Source organism: Apodemus sylvaticus, chromosome 8 (genome assembly GCF_947179515.1).
Source record: "Apodemus sylvaticus chromosome 8, mApoSyl1.1, whole genome shotgun sequence".
NCBI classification, from domain to species: Eukaryota; Metazoa; Chordata; class Mammalia; order Rodentia; family Muridae; genus Apodemus; species Apodemus sylvaticus.
The window spans coordinates 82374672-82397460 of record NC_067479.1 but is presented as its reverse complement, the minus strand read 5'-3'; the positions used below and the strand labels follow the sequence as shown (position 1 = coordinate 82397460).

The 22789-nt window shown below is 43.6% G+C and overlaps 1 protein-coding gene and 1 pseudogene across 6 annotated transcripts in view; both read right to left on the bottom strand.

The window, feature by feature from the left end:
• Positions 1 to 8115: 8115 nt before the first annotated feature.
• Ddhd1 (DDHD domain containing 1) overlaps positions 8116 to 22789 on the bottom strand; it is a 60201-nt gene continuing 45527 nt past the window's right edge. For 4 of the 6 annotated variants that reach the window (XM_052191710.1, XM_052191711.1, XM_052191713.1 and 1 more), the window contains 6 exons: positions 21888 to 21963; positions 18321 to 18470; positions 15935 to 16187; positions 14855 to 15046; positions 12406 to 12489; positions 8116 to 9018 (listed from right to left, as the gene is read on the bottom strand). In XM_052191710.1, the coding sequence (XP_052047670.1) occupies positions 8837 to 9018; positions 12406 to 12489; positions 14855 to 15046; positions 15935 to 16187; positions 18321 to 18470; positions 21888 to 21963 (937 nt within the window). In that variant the 3' untranslated portion in view covers positions 8116 to 8836. The remainder of the gene's footprint in view (positions 9019 to 12405; positions 12490 to 14854; positions 15047 to 15934; positions 16188 to 18320; positions 18471 to 21887; positions 21964 to 22789) is intronic. The other 2 variants (XM_052191712.1, XM_052191714.1) reach the window with 1 other exon arrangement.
• On the bottom strand, positions 20055 to 20853 carry LOC127691692 (protein CDV3 homolog; annotated as a pseudogene).

The following is a 22789-nucleotide window of genomic DNA, read 5'->3' as shown; positions in this document are numbered from 1 at the left end:
CCCAATTAACATATATTACATTGCTTTATATTGTGGGCACCAAACAGTCTGCAAAAATTTACTTTATAGACAGGTCATTTTGCATGGGGAGAATATATGAAGGATCAGAGTGTTTCTGGGTTAAAAGACAAAGATACTTTGGTTACTTATTCTGTATAGGTGTTTTGCCTGCATGTACGTCTGTGTACCCCCTGAGCTCCTGGTGACCTCAGAAGCCACTGGATCCTGAGACTATACTTACAGATGGTAGTGAGTCACTGCATGGGTGCTGGGAATCACAGCTCGGTCCTCGGGAGGAGCAGTCAGTGCTTTCAACTCCTGAGCTCTCTCTCTAGGCTCTGGTTTGCCTTTACAAAACTAAGATTGAATTCAAACCAATCTTAATATATTCTGATTGGGATAGCATCTCACTAATAACTTAGGGAGATAATTACTGCCTAAGACCTATCAATAAAAGTTTTCAATTCTTCTCTGGACCATTTGAGTGATGTCTTCTTTGTAAGTACAATGATGCCTTATTGATTCTTCACAGCATCTTTTAGGGACTAATAGACAGGGCTCATGCTTAAAAACACACAGGAAGGCGGGCGGTGGTGATGCACGCCTGTAATCCCAGCACTCTGGGAGGCAGAGGCAGAGGCAGAGGCAGAGGCAGGCGGATTTTTGAGTTCGAGGCCAGCCTGGTCTACAGAGTGAGTTCCAGGACAGCCAGGGCTACACAGAGAAACCCTGTCTCGAAAAAAACAAATCCAAAAAAAAAAAAAAAAAAAAAAAAAACCACACAGGAAAACTGAATCCAGTTTAATGCCTGTTTGGCAACATTTCAAGGTAGATTTTATACACATTTTAGAAGTCCATCAAGGGGTTAATGCTTTTGACTGAAAAGCTAGCCCTGCAAAAGCAGAATGTGCGTATTTCATACGTGACACTCTAGCCACCACTGCACATTGACGCTCTAGCCACCACTGCACATGTGACGCTCTAGCTACCACTGCATGGTGCATTCCAGCCATGGAGCCAGCACTGAGTTCTCAGGTCAGCTGGCTTGAATGTTGCACAAAAACACCCAAGGTTTGGCTCTCTTCCCAGATATTCATTTTGGTTTTGCAGCAAGTTTGGTCATGCCTGGAAATTTGCTGACCACAGTACGTGGGTCGGTAACTTCTTGAAAAGTGACACTGGTTTCACTGGTCTTTGTGTGCCCAACGATTTTAGGATTCCACTTTTCAGACATACTGCAGTTGTGAGTTCTCTAGTAGGCTGGTATTCAGGAAGCTTTGCAAGAGGGTCCAAGGAGGAAGAGGATCTTGTTAGTTGGTTATAGAACATGAACAGGGGAAAGTTGCACACCTGGGCACACTGGAGTTCCAGCGGGAGGATCCTTAGCTGAAAAGTTATCTTTTACATCTCTGGCAAATGGCCACTCCATAAAGGCCGGCCAAAACTTGATAAACTGGGTTCCTTCCCCCATCAGCTGGTCCCACGAGGAAGAACGGAGAGCCTGCCTTAGGTGTTGAACTGTTTAGGACTCAAATATGTTTTGACACAACTGGGGGTATTTTTGGATGACAATTCCAAAACTATTGTAGTCATCATCTTGTTCCAGAACACTTTCTCGGGGACATGAGCAACCCGACTCCAGAGCTTTAGACTCTAGTCCAAGAGCTAACTGGACCTTTAAAAATGTATAGCAGCGGGGCAGACATTCCATGGTAATGTGTCTTCTGCTCTCGCATGCTTAAGAACATTCTTTAACTCCCCCTCTTCTTTCTGCAACAAAAGACCCTGTGTTCTAAACTCGAAAGTACACAAGAATGTAGACAGTGTAGTTTAGTGAATGCTTCCCTTGTTTAGTACAACCAAGAAGTAGGACAAAGGCCAAGGCAAAGCCTTGGGAGCAAGTTCTAAGTAAATTAAAGGCATATGGACTATTTAATTGTCAAGGCAGATAAGGCCACAATTTGGCTAGAAAACAGATAAAAATGAGCTGTGCCAGAGATAGTGGCTTGACCTGATGATCTCACTGATCATCAACTGTTTGTTGCAGATTGAGCATGGTGCCAAACTCATGAAGCAGACTTCCCAAGTAGAGAAGAGAGATTTCTGATCACTCGCTTTCTATTCCCTGTGATGGAGATACCACAGGCTCTAAATGTTAGGAACCTGAGCAGGAGAAGTTAATCAGAGGTGAGGCAAGGCCATCAGCAAGAAGAAACCAGTACAGTAGTTTAGGCAGAAGGTACGTGGCATCCAGAGAGCATTTTCAAATCCAGGAAATTACATAATTTTCCTTAAAGAATCCATCTCAAACAAGCCATAAAGGCGCCTTAGGTTTTTATAGGCTATGATAAACATCCATTGTAAACAAAAGAATCCTGGGAAATAAAGGGTTTACTTCATCCTACAGATATAATCTATCATGAAGGGGATTCAGGGCAGGGACTCAGCAGGGTCTTAAGTAGAGGCCATGGAGGAACACTGCTTACTGGTTTGCTCTCATGCTCAAGTTCATCTACCTTTCAATAACTCCTGGGACCACCTTCCAAGGGGTGACACTGTCTAGGCTTTCCCTTCCAAATAATCAATCAATCAATCAATCAACCAACAAAACAAATTTACCTATAGGCCAATCAGATGGCAATTTCTCAATTGAGGTTCCCTTCCAAATAATCAATCAATCAATCAACAAAAATTTACCTATAGGCCAATCAGATGGCAATTTCTCAGTTGAGGTTCCCTTTTCCCAAAGACTTTAGCAGCTGTGTCAAGTCGACAAAAGCCAACCAGGCTTTGGGGTTTAGCTTTAGAACTATTATCTTTGAAGCTGTGACTGTTCTACACTGTAAGGTCCAAATGTGTCATATGTGGACTTCATCATCTGATGCCAAGGAACACAGTAGCCAGTTTCTTGTAGAACGAAGGAAGTGGTAGTCATAGTTTGTGAACAGACAAGACTCCACTACCCTTCAATTTTCATAAACATTAAATTCAGGTTGAGAAAAGTCAGAACTGGACAATGTTAACATTGTCCAGTTCTGACTTTTCTCAACCTGAATTTTCTCAACCTAAATAAATGTTTTAAGGTTTTTGCCATTCAAGCTGATCACTGCAGAGATAAAATAGGAATTGTGGATGCTTCAACAAAATCAAAGGATCTGAGAAAAGTCATTTGCCTGTCTGATAACACTGGGGAAACGGGAAAGGAGACCCTCCTCGGACTCTCACGGCAGAGCAGAGTGGGTTTACCATGGCAGGCTGAGGACCAGAAGAACATGGTTCGACTTTCATGAAATTCTGTGGGATCAGTTAACATTTTTAAAGGCCAAGATGAAAGGAGAGGGTGTGATCATCACCAAGGGAAGTCTGAGTGGTACTCCTAGATATTCCATGCCTTCCAGAAAACAGCACTGAGGTGATGTACCAATGCTTGGTCACCCACAGTGGCATGGATCCAAGCAAGTGAGGACAGAAATGGAAAGAACAATGCACCAGCACTGAACACTAACAGGCTTTCCCCATTATTTCCTTATACAGCCGTTAGCCAAGCATGTTCCTTATATCAAACATTCCAAGTAAACTAGACAGTTCAATGTGTACAGATGCCCAGGCACAGTGTAAACTCTACGTCATGCGATGGATGGTACCAGCAACCTGTAGCCATTTGTGCCTGCAGAGGGTCCTGAACCCAGTCCTCCCTGGGCTTAGCACACTTTTTTTTTTTTTTTTTTAAATCTTACTCTAACAGAATTCTGGTCAGGTATAATCATTCTATGGGATATTTCCCAACATGCCCTGAGAACATCAGTGTGGGGAGGAAGCTGCACACTGTCATATATAAATGGAAACCCACAAGGTAAGACAATCCTAAGCATGGAGCCACCCTGCTCAAAGGCGGAGGAAGAGTTCATACCATCCAATCTAGCCTGAAGAGTCAGCAAAGCTGCTTCTCCTGGTCTCGAAAATCCCCCAGTACTTAGGTTGCGTGAATTTACTTACATTGGAAGTCTCAGGAACGACCTTGCTGATCTCAAACAGGAGACGAGAAGTTCTGAGACACAAGCCAATCATATCACATTATAGCCATGTGTACATGGGTCATCAGAAAGGAAAACTTTTTTCCTGGGTTTTTGTGTCCCCTGCCCCTTGGTATCGTGAGTCTCAGATGTGTAAGGAAGTCTGTTCAGATCTGCTCAGACTTTTTATGAAGCCCGAAGGAGTAAGAGAAATAACTCTAGACACAAGTTATGGGCAGCTCCGCTGGTCACTTTTCGCCTTAAGAGGAGTGCGTGCGTATGTATCCTCCCACCCCAAAGTCACTTTCTACCCTTAGGAATTTCCTGTTAACCTTTGATACTGGCTGTGTGGTACAAAACAGGGCAGGAGGTAGGGTAGTGACTGAGCAGGGTGGAAGCACTGCCTTGTAAGATGAAGGGTCCAGATGAGGGGCGAAACTGCAGAAGGAATGAACTGTGCTCAAGAGTCCCTAATAGGAGCTTGCTTTGTTAGCTAAGTTTGCACCTGGCTGATGTGAAATGCGCTGAATACAGCAGATTCCCCACACACCCTGCAAGGGGTTTGTTTTTGGTTTTAGATGAGGTCTCAGTGTGCAGACTTAGCCAGGAACTCTCTATGTGGACCAGGTTGGCTTTAAACACAAAATTCTACCTGTCTCTGCCTCCCTAGTACTGGGGTTAAAGGTGTGTACCATTATGCTTAGCCTGAAGAAACTTCTAAATTTGTCTCTTATTTTCTGGCATGACATATTTGCAGACCATGCTTGGGAGAACTACTGCTCTGGCTTTAAGTCTTTCCTTAAAGACCCCACTGCCTCCCCCAGCCACTCTGTATTCAGTCTCCTGTTATCCCTGTGGCCTCTTATTTTCACGACCTTTACTGCTATGTGAAACTAAAACAGGGTTGGACCAGAGGACTCTAAAATTCATAGTTTCAGGGTTGGAGAGATGACAAAGCAGTTAAGAGCGTTGGGTACTCTTACATGGTGGCTCACAACCAGCTGTAACCCCAGTTCCAGGGAAACCAGCCCCCCTTTAAGATCTCTGTTGGCACTAGTCATACATGTGATTTTGGATATGCAGGTAGAAATACTTGTAAATATAAAATAAATCTAAAAAAATTACAAAATCTACACAAACTGAAATGAGGGTTCTTTGAAAAATATTCACTGAAGACCAGGGCAGAGCACACATCTCAGGTCCCCACTACTGCAGGACTAGGGTTCCCACAGGGCTTGTGATCATCTAGCAGGCGCCAGCACCACAGAGGGAAAGAGCGACTTGAGCTTCCTGGTTCAGAGTCAGCCTGAGTGCCCAGGTCTTGTCAGAAGCCTGGGGTCTGGGTAGCAGCAGGGCAGAGGTGCAACGGGAAAATAAACAGACCACAGCATTCCACACTCCGTCTGATAGTTTCTTTTCTTTGAGACACCATTGGTGCATTATCTTTTCAGCTCTCCCTGGGCCTTTAACACCTCATACATCTTGGCCTGTTTCCATAACTAGTGTAAGATTCAAAAACATTTTAAAGACTTTTGGTCGCTTTCTCAAAATCTTAGCTGCCTTATTCATTAGAATCCACAGAAATAGTAACCGATGAGGATGACCAACTACTTACCTTTGACAGGTCTGTCAATAAAACCTATTTGGTCTGACTTCACTTCAAGGGGTTCAGCTGCTGGAACGATAGTGTCACAGGTGCTGACACTGCACTCACTCTAAGTGTGTTATGTACGTGTGCGGGCGGGTGCACACTGGGACAGTGTAGGGACAGAGGGCAGCCCACAGAAGTCGGACCTCTCCTACCATGTGGGTTCTGGGGATTGAACTCAGGCCATTGGGTTTGGCTGTCTTTAACCACAGAGCCACCTCAGTGGCCCATGGTTTCTTTCCTAGCTGTCTACTGGTGTATGCGTAGCACATCACCATACTGGCTTGCTTCAAATTCACTGTGTAGCAGAGGACAACTGAATCTCTGATGCCTCTGACCTCCCAAGGGCTGGATTACAGGTGTGTTCCGGGCTCATGTGCTGATGGGGATTAAATCCAATACACTTCATGCATGTTTGGCAAATATGCTACCAGTTGAGTTCCAAATCTACCCTACCCCCACTTACCCAGCCTTAAGCCCAGGGCTAACCTCAAGCTCTTAGCAGCCCTTTTGCCTCGGCTTCCCGTGCTGGGATTCAGGTGCACAGCACCATGCCCCATTTGCTAATGGCGTTCAGTGCTTTACGGGTAAGGGAGGGTACAGCGCAGAGAAAGAGACTGATGAGAGTGTCTGGGTCTGAGATCTTTGAAGTGAGCACAAAAGCTAACTTTCTGGTATAAAGATGAAGATTCTCAAGACTTAGAAAGGCAGTATTATTTTGTAATTATGTCCTATAATACAGTTATATTGGATTATAAGAAAAGTGCACCAAAAAGTGCAATTATTGCTGAAAAAAGTTAGGAATAAAAAGCCCCAGAAAGGCCACTTTTAAAGGAATAATAACACTTAACTCCAAATAGTCTCTTTATCCAACCTAATTGAGTTAAGGTTTGTGTGATCAGTACTCAAGAGACTCAGCAGGAACAAGGAGAGAATAGAATTTTAATAGTATCAAAATCAGGACTTTTGGGGGTCAATTTAGTACTTGCTGGAATAAAATTGCCAACTGTTACTTGGTAACTGACTTAGCTTCTACAACATCAAAATTATGCATACTCTGTATATTACTTTAGTGTATACAAGAACATCCCGTGATTACATGCAGAGATGGGGAGACAAGAGCTCTAAGACCAAAACTGCCACCGGTATTGCTGAGATCATGAGCTGAAAGCAGCTGTGCAGAGGTGCAGAACATCTGCTTCTCACTGACAGAGTAGTTTGAATGCTGCTCTTCCCAAGAGCTGACACAAACTCATGCAGTGAAATCCTACTGTTTTGCGGTGTGAGGAAAAGTAAGTGGACACACTCTTTTGGTTATGGGGCAAACTTCCTTTCAGTTGATAGTCAACAATATATTCTCAACTCCCTTTATGACAGCCATATGACACAGGGTTAATTTTCCTGAGGGTTGAACGAGACCTGCTAATAAACAGGCTACGAAGCTGACCTGAGTTGACAGGAACGTCTAAACTCAGAGATGACACTTCAGCACTGCTAAGATTCAGCCTTTAGTGCAAAGGTTTTTTTTTTTTTTTTTTTTTTTTTTTTTTTTTTTTTTTTTTTTTTTGTGAGCCACACAGCTTTGGGATTCTTAAACACTAGAAAGAAGTGCTGTCTTTGAACAAATTCAATGACAGCTGGGGAGCAGGTACCAGTGAGGACAAGGAGTGACACCCACAAAAAGCCACAGGCTCTGCCACTGACAGAGAAGACTGCAGGGGACATGTGGCTGACCAGCTCTGCTCCAGCTGACAGTGACTGCCAAAAGCTACAAAGTTCCTCCCACACAAGAAAGGCAGCACCCTGAGTGGAACTAGGGCCAGTCACCAGAGGCGAGTGCGGCTACGAAAGGATTGGCTACTGCTCCCTTGATGTGAACTCCTCCTCTGAGTGTATCTGTCAGGTAACAATGGGCTTCGTGGCTATCTTCTAACCCCTAACACCTGCAGGCTTCTCAAGGGCACTCGTGAGTGACATCACTAGTTAGCACGGGAAGGAATATGGTTTGGCTTTAAGCCACACTCTCTCCATTTGCTGTGTAATCTAAAGCAAGGCACTTGAAACACTGGTGCCTCAGTATATGAACATGTGACATGGTTACGTGTTCACTTACCTCAGGAAGTGTATATGCAGACTGATGGATGACATCACGGATGACAGCATGGTGGGAACAGCTACAGCCCGGACCCCACTTCCTGCGCCCGAGTCGCCAGGCTCTCCTCAGTACTTTAATAGTAAATGTTAGTGGCATCCCACTCCCTCACTTGTCAGCTGTTTGGCACACAGTCGTGTATGTATTTCAGGTCATCAAATTCTCTTGCCCAAAGCTGTTTCTTAATTTTCTAATACAGCTAATGCAATACATACAAATGTGGAGTCCCTGTGCTGAAAACACTTAACTTTCTCTGAAATACATGTGACATAATAAAAAAATTAAAAAAATAACTGAACTAGTGCTCTGTGAAACCATGTTTTTAATGAAAAAAGAAAAAAACAAACAAAACAAACAAAACAAAAACAAAAAACCCCCCTGAAAGTATGCCACAGGATCATCTACTCATTTACAAAGATGGAGTTTTGAGAAAAAAGGGCCTCAACATGATACAAGTGTGGCTTAAAAGAAACATTAAAAATGTTTCATATGCTGAAATAAGTAGAGATTATAAATTATAAGTACAGCAGTTCAAATATTGCTTTTTAGCATTAGTTTTTCAAAACAAGTTAAATTTAGGACATTTAAAATTTGCTATACTCTTCTTTCAAAGGAACTGTGGACACAGAAGCCTTCAGACTCAAGAAACCAGGATGCCACCTTGTAGTCTGTGCAGAGTGTACTGGATTCTGGGTGCGTCAGCGCTGTAACGCCCGCCTTTTGGTTATTCCGTTACATTTGGCTCCTCTGGAGACCTGGATTGTGATGCCTGCCTTCACACAGTTCACCGGTGCCCACCCCACTTCTACTCTGGTGATTCTCTGCTAGACTCAGAATCAAAATGACAGAAACATAAATAACTCCTTTAGAACTGAAAATGTGTTTTTTTCTCTTTTAAAAATAAAATAAAGTGCTTTTAAATTAAAATATTTCTTGCCCTTAACAAAACTGGAACCTTGAAATCTCCATATCTTGACACATTTTTTAACAGAAAAGTTTTGGGCATTCATATCCTTCAAGAGTTCAGAGTGAATCTAGGCTGGGCTTTGCCTCGGTATCATGCTCGTGTTTGTACATGAATGTTAAAAGAAAAAGAGCCACATCCAAGGATGACCAATAGGCAGTGTGCGAGGTGACGGCCGACCAATACCGGCTCTCCACAAGGCCTTCTCTGAGTTCAAAGTCGATCCTGTGTTCCAGTTCCACTGCAAAGACAAGAGATAAGTGATGGTTACCATGTGTCTGATGCGGGCGGGACCCAGTGGGGTGAAGAATCTAGCCAAGGGAAATGACTTAAGCTGTCACATTATTCTTCACTCTAAATTTATGGGACAGTAGGAAAGCCAAGGCAGTCAGGGTTCTACTCTGCAGGCCTGTCCCTTAGCTCAAGTCAGCAAAGAATAATAAGGAAAGAAAATCAAAGAAATTTGCTTGCTATCTTGGCATATTTTTGGAATTTAAAAATATAAGTCTTAGATGACTATTTCTTATCTGCCTTCCCTGAAGAACTTCCTGCATTCCCAGGGAAATGGGTAGATGTCTCCTCAGTCAAGGGGCCTACAGAATATATGAGGCTATGTTCCATAACAACCACATTTTAGGTTTTTAATTATTATTATTATTATTATTATTATTATTACCACCACACAGCCCAACAGCCCACAGCCCCCCCATAAGGCTGAATCCTTTAAAGGCACCCCTCCCCAAGTCTATATTTATTAAGTGGGCACCAGCCTGTGTCCGGGACATTGAATTACTCAAAAGAATCCACTGTGTAGCTGGAGAAGATAAACTGGGGGAAGAAGCCTTTCCAAAACCTACAGAAAGTTCTTGCAATACTGGAGAGAAATGAACAACTCAAGGCTCTCATCAAATTTCAAGGGGTAAATGTAACAGATCCTCAGAGATAACACACTTGGAAAATGATGGTATGAGGTCTGGCCAGGTGGGATGGCAGAGGCCTGGCAACCTAAGTGTGACTCCTGGAACCCATATAAAGGTTGAATGAGAGCTACCGCCACGGACTTGTCCTCTGCCTCATAGATATGGAATTTACTTGCATACACACATAGAATACATAATTTTTTAAAAAATGGCATTATGCTACTCAGGGTCTCTTTGAAATCTGTCCATGAGCCATATGATACTCCACAAGACCTATCCCATGTCACCACTGCACACTGATTAGTATCTGTTTGTTCACTGTCAGAGATGCCCAGAGTAAAAAGTGGCAGTTATACATACTAGTACTACTCTTGAAAGTCATTTTAAATAAATGTGTTGTTAATGTTAATTTCACACGGGGCTCCCTTTGTGGTAGTAGCATCTGAGAGTCTGAAATATAAACACAGAGTAGTTACCTCTGAGCTCTGCCTTGCTGGCTTGTGAAGGTATCTGTGTGTTTGCTCAGGGAAGGCATACATAAGAGGCAGAATGCCAAGGCTATAAAACACTTGGATAGAACATGACCCAGCACCTTTTACAAAGTTCTTTTAACTCTAAAGTTTTCACTTAAATAAAATAATCCATAATATGCCAGAACTTGTGCATTTAGGTAGAATGCCCTGATCCTTTCTTTTTGTATGCCATGGTCCTGCACAGGAGATTTGTAGGCACAGTCACCCACAAAGAGCAGACTATGAAGATGAGAAAACTGAATTCTCAAACATGATGCAGTAGAGTCCAGATGAAGCAGGTTACAGAAAGAGAAGAGGTAGGCATGAGTCTGAGGATTCCCTTCCCAAGGCTGCGGCATGTACTGCTCTAGTCCAGACCTCTCCAGCTGAAACGGGTTTAAAGTCAAAGAGACACTTTCTTGTTACAAGAACTATCTGGCTCCACTTTGACTTTAAGGTCCTGAAATTTGTTCTTCACAAGTTATGACTGTCCGACATGACTGCTATCATCACGGAGCTCCTCTGGGGACACTGACTGTCAGCTAGACTGGCTCCACTTGTGTTTGGGTCAGACAGCCAGCTTTCCCAGCCAACTTGCTGAGTCCCCCACCTTCCTGTGCCCCCCCCCCCCACCACTCCAATGCAGCAGCCTCACATCTTGCTGGCTCTGAGGGAAGGAAAGTGAGTGAGCACTGAGTTGAGTGAACTAATGTCCCCTGTCCCCTCTCCATGTGGCTCCCAGGCTCTCCAAGGGGGACAGACGTTCTACACAGCAGCGCCACTGTGTACTGCTGCATGCTCCTGGTCACAGCAGGCTCTGATGCACTGTACCAGCTGTCCTGCTGTTACCACACCCACACTGGCTGGGACTGCAGAGGGGATGGATTCTCCTAGTTTCTCTAGCCTTCTGGGATCATGGGGGAAGGAGAAAAAAAGCCCACCTTTTTTCTTTTTCTATGCTTCAGATACCTAAATGTAAAATCTGTTAAAAAACAAAACCAAAAGCCCTTTGCTCCCAAGCAGGAGGAAAGGTGAGAGCGCAGCTATGCCTTCAAGGGACCCAGGCGCACTCAGGCGGCACCAGCTCTGGAAGCAGTCAAGGGCTGTCCCTTGCTTGGTTTCTAGACAGCATCTCTCACAGGCTAGGCCAGCTGGCCAGAGAGGCCTAGGGATTCAGTCCCTTCCCCACTCCAATGTCATTACAGGTGTGCACTGCAGGGCCCAGCTTTTTTAAAAAGTGGGCTTTGAGGTTTGAACTCAGGCTCTCTTATAAGCACTTTACTGACTGAGCTATTTCTCTAGCTTAATATGAGTTGTTATTTTAATGGAAATGTTTGTCTATATGACTACCAGTTGGAGAGATCCTTATATGAGATAATTTCTTGAGGAATTCACCGAGATAGGTCACTATAAACTCTTGCTCTGGAGGCAAAACAGGAGCCAGCTTGTTATTGTCAACCACTGTTTAGGAACTATATCAAGTAATGTTTTTTGATAACTATCAGGTAATGTTTTTCTGATAACTGAAAAAGATGCATAAAAATGTAAAGGTGGCTAAAATAGCAAAGAAAACCCTGCACATTAACATCAAAGATAAAATTCACTGTTAATAAGAAAAACATAAAAGGAAAAATATAGAAGAAATGAGAAGTTAGTAGGAAAAGTAATTTTAAATTGTTAAGATTAGTCCTTGGTGACAGAGTCAGGATATGCTGGAAAGGAAGACTGGGAATACCTTTGAACCAGTATCACTACATTTAAAAATACCCCCCCACCCCCACCCCGTGAAGGACACTACGTGTTGTGTGGGATGAGCTGTCAGCCAGGGCAGACCCCAGCCCAGGTGCTTAGGTCAGACATCACCGGTACAGGTGATGCAGTTCTCTGTGGCAGGGAACAAACTGTATGGCTAAGTACAGACATGGAAAGAACAGTGAGCCCTCAGCCTGAGGACAATACCAAAGACAGACACACAGGCCTGATGATGCCCTCTCCTCTCTCAAGTCCCTCTTCTGTAGAAGCACTGCAGTTTTTAGCATCTGAAGTGGGCATGAACTCTACCATTGAAGATGAGCACACACAGTCTGCAGTGGTAGCAGTGAACAGCTCCCAGAGGAGCCGACCCATTTCTCACTGAGCAGATCTCTAGGGGAGCATTTTCAGGGTGCTGAGTGCCACTCCTGACATATACCATACCGAGGCTATCATCTTTACTCTGCATTACATTTTCCGGAAAAAGAAGTTGTGGGAGATAAAAGAACGATTCTTGAAGTCTGAAATCTGTGAAGAAAAACAAACAAGACGCTGTAAAGGCAAGGCTGATAGTTACCAGTGGCCTTCAGTGCTGCAGTGGCCATTGTTAAGAGCCACACTCCACATAAGCTGATTACGCCTAGCACACAGAGAGGAGCGCACCTCTAGGCTTCTGTCAGGAGCTCCTTCACGGAACATGTGAGCACAGTTCAATTCTCAAGTGTAGTGTCAGAATCGTTAGTAGCTCAGATACTCCTCAAACTTAGTGCTAATTCATGTAACCTAGAGGGCAAAACCCAAACCAAACAAAAAACAAACCCCCTCATCCCCAACCCAAATTAAAAAATCTTGGTAGGAACACAAGAAATAAAACCATAGAAATGCTTCAAGATAAGCCTTGTCTTTTCAGAAGAAATTAAGGATAGCAATGAAGATGTGTCAAGATGATGAAAATAAAGGACACCTGACAGAACTTACTCTTCAAAGAGAAACAGGATTGATCATGGATTCAGTCTGTGTCCTCCTTACCCTCAGGTAATGAGACTCAAAAACAGTGGTGGCAGAATGAAGGCTATCCAGAAGAGCTGAGGCATCAGTGTGAGGAGGGAGGAGGAGGAGGAGGAGGAGGAGGAGGAGGAAGGAGGCCCAGGCACCTGATCACAACAGCCAGATTCCACAAAGATTTAAGGAAGAGAGAGTCACGATTGCAAGACAGCAATTATGGCATAAAAGTCAAGATTACACAGAAAGACACTCTACTGAGGCAAGTCCAAGAATCAGGAATCCAGACCCCAAGAGACTGAAGACAGACTGCTGTCGGATCTGACTCTAGCAGTCCTATCTGTTTAGAGCGGACTATATGAAACAGACTCAGTTGTCTCACATGTCGAGACTACAGGTGAAATTGAACAAGAAGACCGGCACAGCACTTCCATACAAGCCTGGCACAGCACGGCTGGGGTGAGACCCAGCAGGAGTGGAGGCTGCATGCATGGCACACACTAGGGTCTGGGCCTGAGGGGACCCGTGTGATGATTCCTGTCTAGCTGAGCCCCGCACTGCGTAGGAGGAGGAAGGGTTCTCTACATCTGCAGCAGTACGCACAACGGAATGGGGTTTTGTTTGCTTGGATTCTGTGTGTATTCACTCCTTTTTCTGGGGCTCTCAACTGTCCCTGGGAGCGTCTGGCCCAGTGTGCACTCTCCCGTTCACCAGCGTCGCTCACTGCCATGCACTGACGAGACCATGAAGAACTTCTTAGTGTCACCTTACAAAATTCCTCCAAAATAACTTTTCCAGAAGTTAACTATTTTGATTTCTGCATGACACTGAAGTTTATACATTACAATCACGTTTCTAACTAAAAATAAGTAAAAAACAGTGTAAGAACTCAGAAGAAAAATGAGCTTTATATAAATATTAACATCTAAAAAGAATTGTTTACACATGGCCTTAATGACTGGCAAACACATTCTTAGCACTGGAAAGGGCTGACAGATGCTGTTGGCCCACAGAAAGGTGTTCGCACAGCCCTGCTGCCTTGTCATCCCAGAGTAGACTGTGTGTGGAGGAGTGGGGCAGCCGACTGGGCACCACCCAGACCTGTTCTGGTTGCTGGTTATCTCAAAATTCAGGGTGGCAGACACAGTAAGAACACAGTGCTCCCAGGAACTGCAATGGAGTCTGTTAAAGGACTGGAGAAGTCCATCGCCCCTTGCTAGCTTCAGAAAGGGAGCAGCTACTCCAGAGTTTGTTTCTCCTCATCATCAATGCGAAGACATGGTGCTGGTGCTATTACCGGACATTTAAAAGTTCACTGAAGGACTAGTTACTTTGCAGTTACATCAGATTAAAGTGTCTTTAAGTCTACTGGAAAACAAAAGATCCACCTTAAAGTTTCATGTCCCTACTCACAGACCTCCCTATTATCCACCGGTAACCAGGGCAGGAACAGAAGACACACAGTGGGACCCAACAGAACACCTCAGCCTCTGAGGGCCCGTGAAGCTGCAGAGGAGTGTGGTTAGGTGCAGGATAGAGCAGTGTCAGACAGAGCACACAGCTATAGTGACATGAAATCTAAACTTGGTGACTCTATTAATAAAAATGCACCCTGTAAAAGCTAGGGGCACCTACCACAGAGACTTGTCTTGTGTTTGATAATTTAGACCCGGTGCCAGAGAGTCCTGGTTATAATCTAGCAACTTGTCAATGCAGACACTAAAACTACACTTGCCTAGGAAATATTCTTAAAATCCACATTACCTTTTCTTTAAAATACTTGAGACTTGAGTGGGACCACTAGCCCTCCTGCTCCCCAACCCCCGCCTGCGTCCATCATAAGCTACAGAGGTGAAGGCACAGAGGCTCAGGGAGAGAACTAGAGACTAACATGCGGAGTCGAGGAAGCCGGAGCTGCTGTGTGGCAGGGTCTGTGTTGCCACGGTGGTGGTGGAGGGTGAAGCCACAGGTTTCTTCTCATCTTCCAGTGAGTCTTTCGATGGCTCAGATGGCTGCGATGTTGAAGAACGTCCAAATCGTGAGAACAACATTCCTCCGAGCCCCTTTCCAATGCTAGCAGCCCCTGCATGTCACAAAACAGGGCGGTCACTCTGTGACTCATCTCAGCCCACTGGGGAGCAACGCCGTAATTACAGCCGACTGGCAGAGGGACTCAGCCCTACTCAGTTTTCCCAGGGTGGGGACCTAAAAAATATTCCAATGTCTACTGTAGGTTTCTAAATAAGAATGATGTTTAAAAGAAGAAAAGTACAAATTCTAGGAATACAGATATAGGAACATACAACCAACAACCACAGTGATATTTTATCCAGATGTTCATTGTTATAGAGGTATATGGCAAGATTAAAATTTCTAACAAAAGACCCATGATGTTGACATGGGGCATCTACCTACTATTAATAGGCATATATGTCTCACTACATTTATGCTATAAAACAACATTTGTAACCTTTGCGCATGATGTCAAATAGCAAGCAAGTTTGATAGCTACGGCCTACTTACAGTGCCATCTTGTGGCACTTACATAAAGGACAGTCAGAAGACAAAGGACAAATTCAAATGCTATGCAGTGGAAATGCGCAGTTTCTATGCTGGCACAGGAAGTTACTCATGGAGAGATGAAATATCCCTATTGCCTCAGGAAGCAAAAGGCCTACACGGCTTCACTTGAGAGACATCAGAGTCCTTGATGCTCCCAGAATGCACAAGTGCAATAACAACAACAGCACTTTTAGGCTCCCTCAGCAAGTCACAGAGCCAAGACCGTAACGAGCGGAAGGCCCTTTCCTTTCTTCAGTCTAATCAGAGACTGTCAGGGCATCTGCTCCGGTCAGCAGGGAAGCTAATGCAGGAGATGGACAGGTGGGAGATGTGTAACATCACACTTCCGACCAATTTAATACTTATACCTAAAGTGCTTACATTCATAGGTAAGAAATGAGAGAGTTACCCAATATGCTTGCTTTGCCAATGTTAGTTATAGATTCTCCATAGTGGCGCCGAGACAAGACTGGGGAGGTCACGGGGCTTGGGATAGCTGCAATGTTCTCACTCTCTGAAACTGAGGTAGGTTCCTTTGCTGGGTTGAGAAAGTTTGGCTTCATATGCTCATAAGGTAGAGGGTTTGAAGTGTTGTACCAGTGGATCTGGACTGGAGAAATGTTGCTGTAGTGTTTCAGAATCAATGGTTCTAACCTGTAGGCCTAGATTTTTAAAAATGCAAAGAAATATGACATTAATTCAAAATTTCAGGATTTTAGTAAAATGTTTATTCCTAAAGCTGTTGATTAAAAATCTTAGAGCAAGAATTTAAAATATGGCTACTAGAAAAAATTTTTTCACTGTTAACATATGAGGTTGCCCAATTATATGTGAGAGTATGAAAAAAACAAAAGAACAACAATAAGAGTTATCTTTGACTAACAATTTCTATTAATTCGTTTTGAGAGAAAAAGACTGTTTTACAGTATTCTGACATGATCGAACAAGAATAAGTCTTGTTATAAGGTCAGACTCACAAAGCTGAAATGGATCACAACCCAGACCATAATAAGGTCAATCTTGCATTATAACTGATTTCCAACATGTGACTCCAATAAGAGCCTAACCTGAAAGCCACCAACAAGTCGCTGTCCAGCACATCACTGTTAGCTCTGGTGTGGCGTGAGAATCCGCAGTGCAGATTCTCACCGCTGTCACCAATTCCCTGCTATTTGTTACGCCACAAAAATCTCAGAGCTGTCTTGCAGGAAGGAGAGCAGGTCTGTATAACCTGGCTAGTGCAGGTCTGAGCGAAGCATGAAGAAAGCACAAGGAAAAAGCAAAGCAGCTTGGCAGGACACACACTAGGACATGTGACTCTCTGGGTCCAAATCTTGGCGCCAAACACGTAAAAGCGAAATTTGAGATGTACAAAGAAGACAGGATTCACACATGAAGTAAAACATACAGACATGCTAGTCTGAGAAGTGACTGCCATGACTGCAGTCTGCATCTGATCCTCTAACACATTTAGGGCTATCATTCTGGCGGAATTTTGAAGGGCATCACACAGTTATAATAAAAGCTAACTTCAAATATTTAAAATCATTGTACTCTGCATGTGTGTGCTGTACTCACCATTATCCCTAACAAGACACAAGGAAGCGTCTTCACTGTGTGAGGTGGAATGAACCAGGCTCCTCCTGCACGCTAAGCAAGCTCTTTACAACTGAGCTGCACTCTAGCCTGTGTCTTGTCTATAAACCTCCTCTTGGCTCTTGTTATTTACACCTGAAGGTTAAGATCTTGAAGTATTTAAATTTTAAAACATTTAAACACAAATATAGTAGAAAATTGAAAAAAACTTGAGCATTTTACACTTTCACTCAACTAAACACATGACTTTATCTCCTTTCTTGTTTTTGGTTTAAGAGGATCTGCCAGACTCATCTCAATTTTACAGCCTATTTTAGAAAAACATTACTCAAAGCATGACGTTTTAAATATATTTACTTATAAATATTTTTACTTATTTAATTTTGTGTTTGTATACTGTAACATGCCAATGACAAACATCAACTTTTGGGAGCTGCCTTTCTTCTTTTGTCATGTGGAGTAATCTCAAGTTGACAGGTGTGGAGGCGAGCATCTTTGCCCAAGTTTACCAGCCTTTAAAGCAGGATTTACTTTTTTGTAAAAAAAAAAAAAAAAAAAAAAAAAAAAAAAAAAGATTTATTTATTATTGTAGGTGAGTACACTGTAGCTGCCTTCAGACACACCAGAAGAGGCCATGCGATCTCATCACAGATGGTTGTGAGCCACCATGTGGTTGCTGGGATTTGAACTCAGGACCTCTGGATGAGCAGTCAGTGCTCTTAGCCACTGAGCCATCTCTCCAGGCCCCTAAAGCAAGATTTTTAAAACTTATCTGTTCCTAGGTCACCAAAATTAAAATTGCTTAAAGTTTGTGAAGTACATGTTTGTCTCCTGTACAGTTGTCCAGGAATATTATTTTTATAATGTATTTTTTTAAAAGTGGTTAGTTTATGTATATGTGTACCATGTTCATGCAGTGCCTGTGAAGGCAGGAGAGGGACCCCACTGCAGCTGGATTTACAGAAGGTAGTGAGTCATCTGATATGGATGCTGGGAACCAAACCCAGGTCCTCTGCAAGAATAGCCAGTGCTCTTAACAACTGAGCCCTCTCTCCAGTCCCTGATAAGATGTTGCCAGTACAATAGAAGATACTCTCAACATTTATTTCATGACCTCTGAATGAACAAATATACAAGTATTAAAAATATAACCCTATTGAGGTTTGCCACAGAGCAGCAATGCTGATGCTGAAACTCACCACTGGGTCTGTAGGATGAAAAATATTTAGTAAGCGGTTACAGATTTCTCTAGGTAAAATGTGGTCTTGACTTCCAGTATTTCCTGGTCGGATGCCACGTAATGCCAAAAAAACTGCTAGTGGAGATCCCATACAGAAGAAATTTTCAACCTAAAATGAAAAAAGCCATTCTACATTTACAAAATGATAGAGTGCTATTTTCAAGGGAATCTGAGGATAACATGTTATATAATAAAATGTAAACAATAACATCACCTATAAGTATGTTTGTTTTAAGTAAGTTTTGTCTACATTACACTGACTACAGCCATTAGTGATTTTATAATAATTTACTTCCAGGAGGGTTTTTATTATTTTTAAAATAGAACAAGTTAAGACTGAGCAGAGAAGGTGGGTGAGGAGAAGAATTGTCACTGCGTCCCCATCCTGGTCAGGAACGCATGGAGCTAGTGTGTGTGTGATGGCTGAGATCACTGCTGTTCCTGAGAAGAGGGGAGCCCCCAGCGCTGCTCACTTTACAGGGGTGCAGCATGCCAAGGCCGGCCCAAGACAGCGAGGACGTCTATAGCCGAGGCTAGAGATCAGTGCTGGGGGACCGCGAGCCACGCTGAAGCACAGAGAGAGGGCGGGATGATGTTTGAGAAAATAGGTGAGACTGAAAAACTGAGTGTGGGAGAAAATCTACTTCAGATAACACTCAGATCTCTGACTGCTGAAGATAGTCTTAATTTATTATTTTGGGTAGTGAAGAACAGAACTTAACCCATATTCAGGGAGGTTTAACCTGGTAATAGTGTGTGGACATACCCAAAAATTGCGCTACTACTAATTTGGGGGGGGGAACCTCTCTTAAAATAAACGAGGCAAGAGACGATCTCATGTAGGGCAGTGCAGCAGTCATGATGGAAGCACTGGAGGATAGACGCGTTCCTGGATGGAGATGGCTGAGAACAACTCTTGCAGTTCCGCTGTCAGAGCAAACTGTAGCTAAAGCTCATTTCTATTCATAAGTTTGAGATCTCTGTGTCTGTGGCTGAATGGTCAGTCAGAGCAGGGGTACAGAACTGTGTCTTTCCCTACCCACAGCTACATCCCCGCCCCATCACTGTAGTGGCATGTGAAGCCAAGGCAGTGTGTGCCTGGGTGTGCTCAGAGCACGGGCAGTTCTGCATTTAGTCAGCAGGAGGAAGGGAGACCTCTAAAAGGGAGAATGAAAGAAAGAACCAGAATAAAAAGGCATCATGTATGTCAGATTCTCATCTTAATACCCCATCGTATCACCCTAACTATATTGTGCATCACACCCTGACGCTTGTCACTGCTCTCAACAGTCAACTGAGACAGGATGGACACTAACATTCTCAAGTCACTCTATCTAATGGCTATGCACATGGAGAATTTGCTGTTCTCTTCCGACCCTAAGTTCCCAATCCAACTCCCCGGGTTCTTAGATGCTCCTCTTTAATCTAGACTTCTGTTTTCCTCTGAATAACAATGAGGAGTCTTTAGTAAGCTATGTATGACTTGTATCAGAAGAAACTCGACTACAGTGCACAGGTTCTAGTCATGTGGTACCAGATCTACATCATGATATATTTAATGTGTTCTAATTCTCTAGTAAAAAATTTTATTTTACCTACCAGATACATGAATATTTTTAGCATTAATTATACATGATAGTGTTGGTAGAGCTGGAATTCAAATTGTAGATTAGGATAACACGGAGATTATATTCTTCAAACACATTTTTTTTGTTTTGTTTTGCTTTTTACATTTCTTCCCATTTTATTTACTTTTGAAAATTCACGTCCCTAATACGATGTAGATGTGCCATATGTGGTCATTTAACTTCAGGTAGTATTCACTTTAAGTACCTGTTCTGGCTCTCTACATGCTTGGCAGTGGACTGCAGGGATGGGAACTGTGTGTCACTGTCTGTTTCTGGTGGTCCTTGTGGCATTTTCCTTGTTGTGGTTAGCCTTGCCCCAGGAGGCCTATATACATCACTAGGCACTGCTGGCTCCAGGTTTCTGTAACTGTTACTGGAGCAGGAGGCGCTTGTCCTGGAACGGTTTTATTCCAGAGACCGGAAGATTTCTCTGCCCCACTGCCACCTCCACCTCCTTCCCAATTATCTCCTGGATCTTCTCTCTTTTCATTATCATAATCTTCCTTTTCACTTCTTTGCATTGCCTGTCCTCTTAATCCACTGTCATCAACCTCCTTTTGCTCAAATTCTTTCCATTCATTTTCATCCTTAAGAAAATGAAATCTGGTCCCAACGAAGCTCAAGCGGGACAACCAGGACTCAGGCACACGTCACCCCGGACTGGCCCAACCCCCGTGGCCCAGAGGGCATGGTGTGAGTGGAGCCTGCAGCCAGGGGCGACCAGACAAGCTCTCCCCCCTGCCCCCCAAGGGGCTGTGAGCCCGCCCTGAAACGCATGTTAAATTTACCATTTCATTTCCTGTGTAGTCCTAGGCGTTGGGCCTTGTGCATGCTGGCCAAGTACTCGCCACTCAACAATGTGCTTTTCAAATGTATAAGTTAAAAGAAAAACAGAGTGTGTGTGGGAGCCAGAGAGATGGTTTAGTGGTTAAGAGCACCTACTCTTTTACAGAGGACCCCAGTTCAGTTCCCAGAACCCTCAGACAGCTCAAAACTGCATGTGATTCCAGTTACAGGGATCTGGTACCAGCTATGGTCTCTGCAGGCACTAGGCACACGTGTGGCTTACACATAGACAGTCCCCTGTGCTCACAAAAATAAATAACAGTTAAAGAAGAACTGTAAGCCAGAGGGTCAATGCAGTTTTTCCTCTATCATCCATGTTTTAACTGCATTAAGGTCCCACAGAAGAGACACAGCACAAGCAGGCAAGGTGGCACACTGGGGCAGCAGAGATCAAGTGTCAAGGCTACCGCTATCTTGTACTTACCATGCAGGTAAGAGTGTTCCCTTCCTGCGTGTAGCCGGTGCTGACACCGTCCACTGACGCTTCGCTAGAGCACTGTCTAACCAGTCTAATAACCGCTTCACTGTCCCTGGCGAGCAGATGGACTTCCTCTCCTCCCAGCCTGTTGACAAGTCCTGAAAACTGCAGCCAAACTGAGCCTGTGACACTTTTCTCGGGAAATGCCCAACTGTCTACCCTGAGATGGCTCCTGTCCACTTCTCATTAGTGCTGCTGACCCAGACAGAGGTTTGTCACTTCTAACCAGCAATCATGCCACACACCTGCCTCAACTTTTCCCCTCCTTATTTTGATTTTCTCTTTTCTTTGACTTGGCCAAATGTAAACTGAGATGAGGAACACGTCATTCTTTTAAAGCCTTCCAGGAAAGGAAGGCCACCCCCGGTGCTCTGCTGCTCTGCAGCGGCTAAAGGGCACTGCACTGACACTGCTACATCCCGGTGTTGGAAAACCATCTTGTGTGTGCTGTTCTTGCAAAGTGTGCAAGCGCACATGCATGCTCAATAAACATTCTTGACCTCTCTCATTTGTTTTGTGACCCACATCACATGTTCAGGAAGTACTGGGACAAGGAGAAGCTCATCTCCCTTACCTTAAATTTTAAGGCAGGTGTTTGTGATATGGATGGTGCCTTCAATCCATGCAGCCGATCTTCTATTTCCCTCAGCCTAGGAGGCAGTATGAGATTACACACACATTTATAGTTTCACTGCAAATACTATAGCGCTGCATTAGAGGTTTACTACTTTATGAAGCAAATGATGGTCTTCACACTACTACAGATCTGTCTGTCTGTCTGTCTGTCTCTATCTATTTATCTATCTATCTATCTATCCTCTTCTGTTCAGTCTCTTTTAGAAAGTCTTTCCCTTTTCTAGATTTAGTAAGGAATTTTATAGGTCGTCTTATGGTTTTGCTCCCATCTACTTTAATTTCTAAGCCACCATTGTCTGTCCATTACCCGAGAAGCCACAGCTTAGCATTTCTCTGCCGAGGGCTACTTGAAACTTCTCACTGTCCAGTTTTGCTTACATGTAATATATTTGTTGAAAATTTCTTTCTCAAGAAAGCTACAGCTCACTTTCTGACCCGGACTTGCTCATTTATTTACTCGTGTATTTCCTTAATTATTTTCAGACAGCCTCTCATAGCTCAGGCTGACTGAGCTCTCTAACACGGCTGGGACGACAAGCAAGCTCCACCATGACTATGTTTAGTTTAAAGTGTGCTTTTTAGATCTTATTTTTAATTGTGTGTGTGTATGCGTGCATAAATGTAAAAGCACTGCCTGCACAAGCTGGCAAAGGATGTTGGATCTCCTGTGGCTGGAGTAACATGACTGAGTTGTCTGACATAGGTGCTGGGTCAAATTCGGGTCCAGGGCATATTTTACCAGATTTATACATCTAAAATGCTACTCTGAGCTCTGCCAAACTTAATTTCTTTTTCCTTCCTTCCTTTCTTTTTTTAATGCAGGTTTTTCTCTGTGTAGCC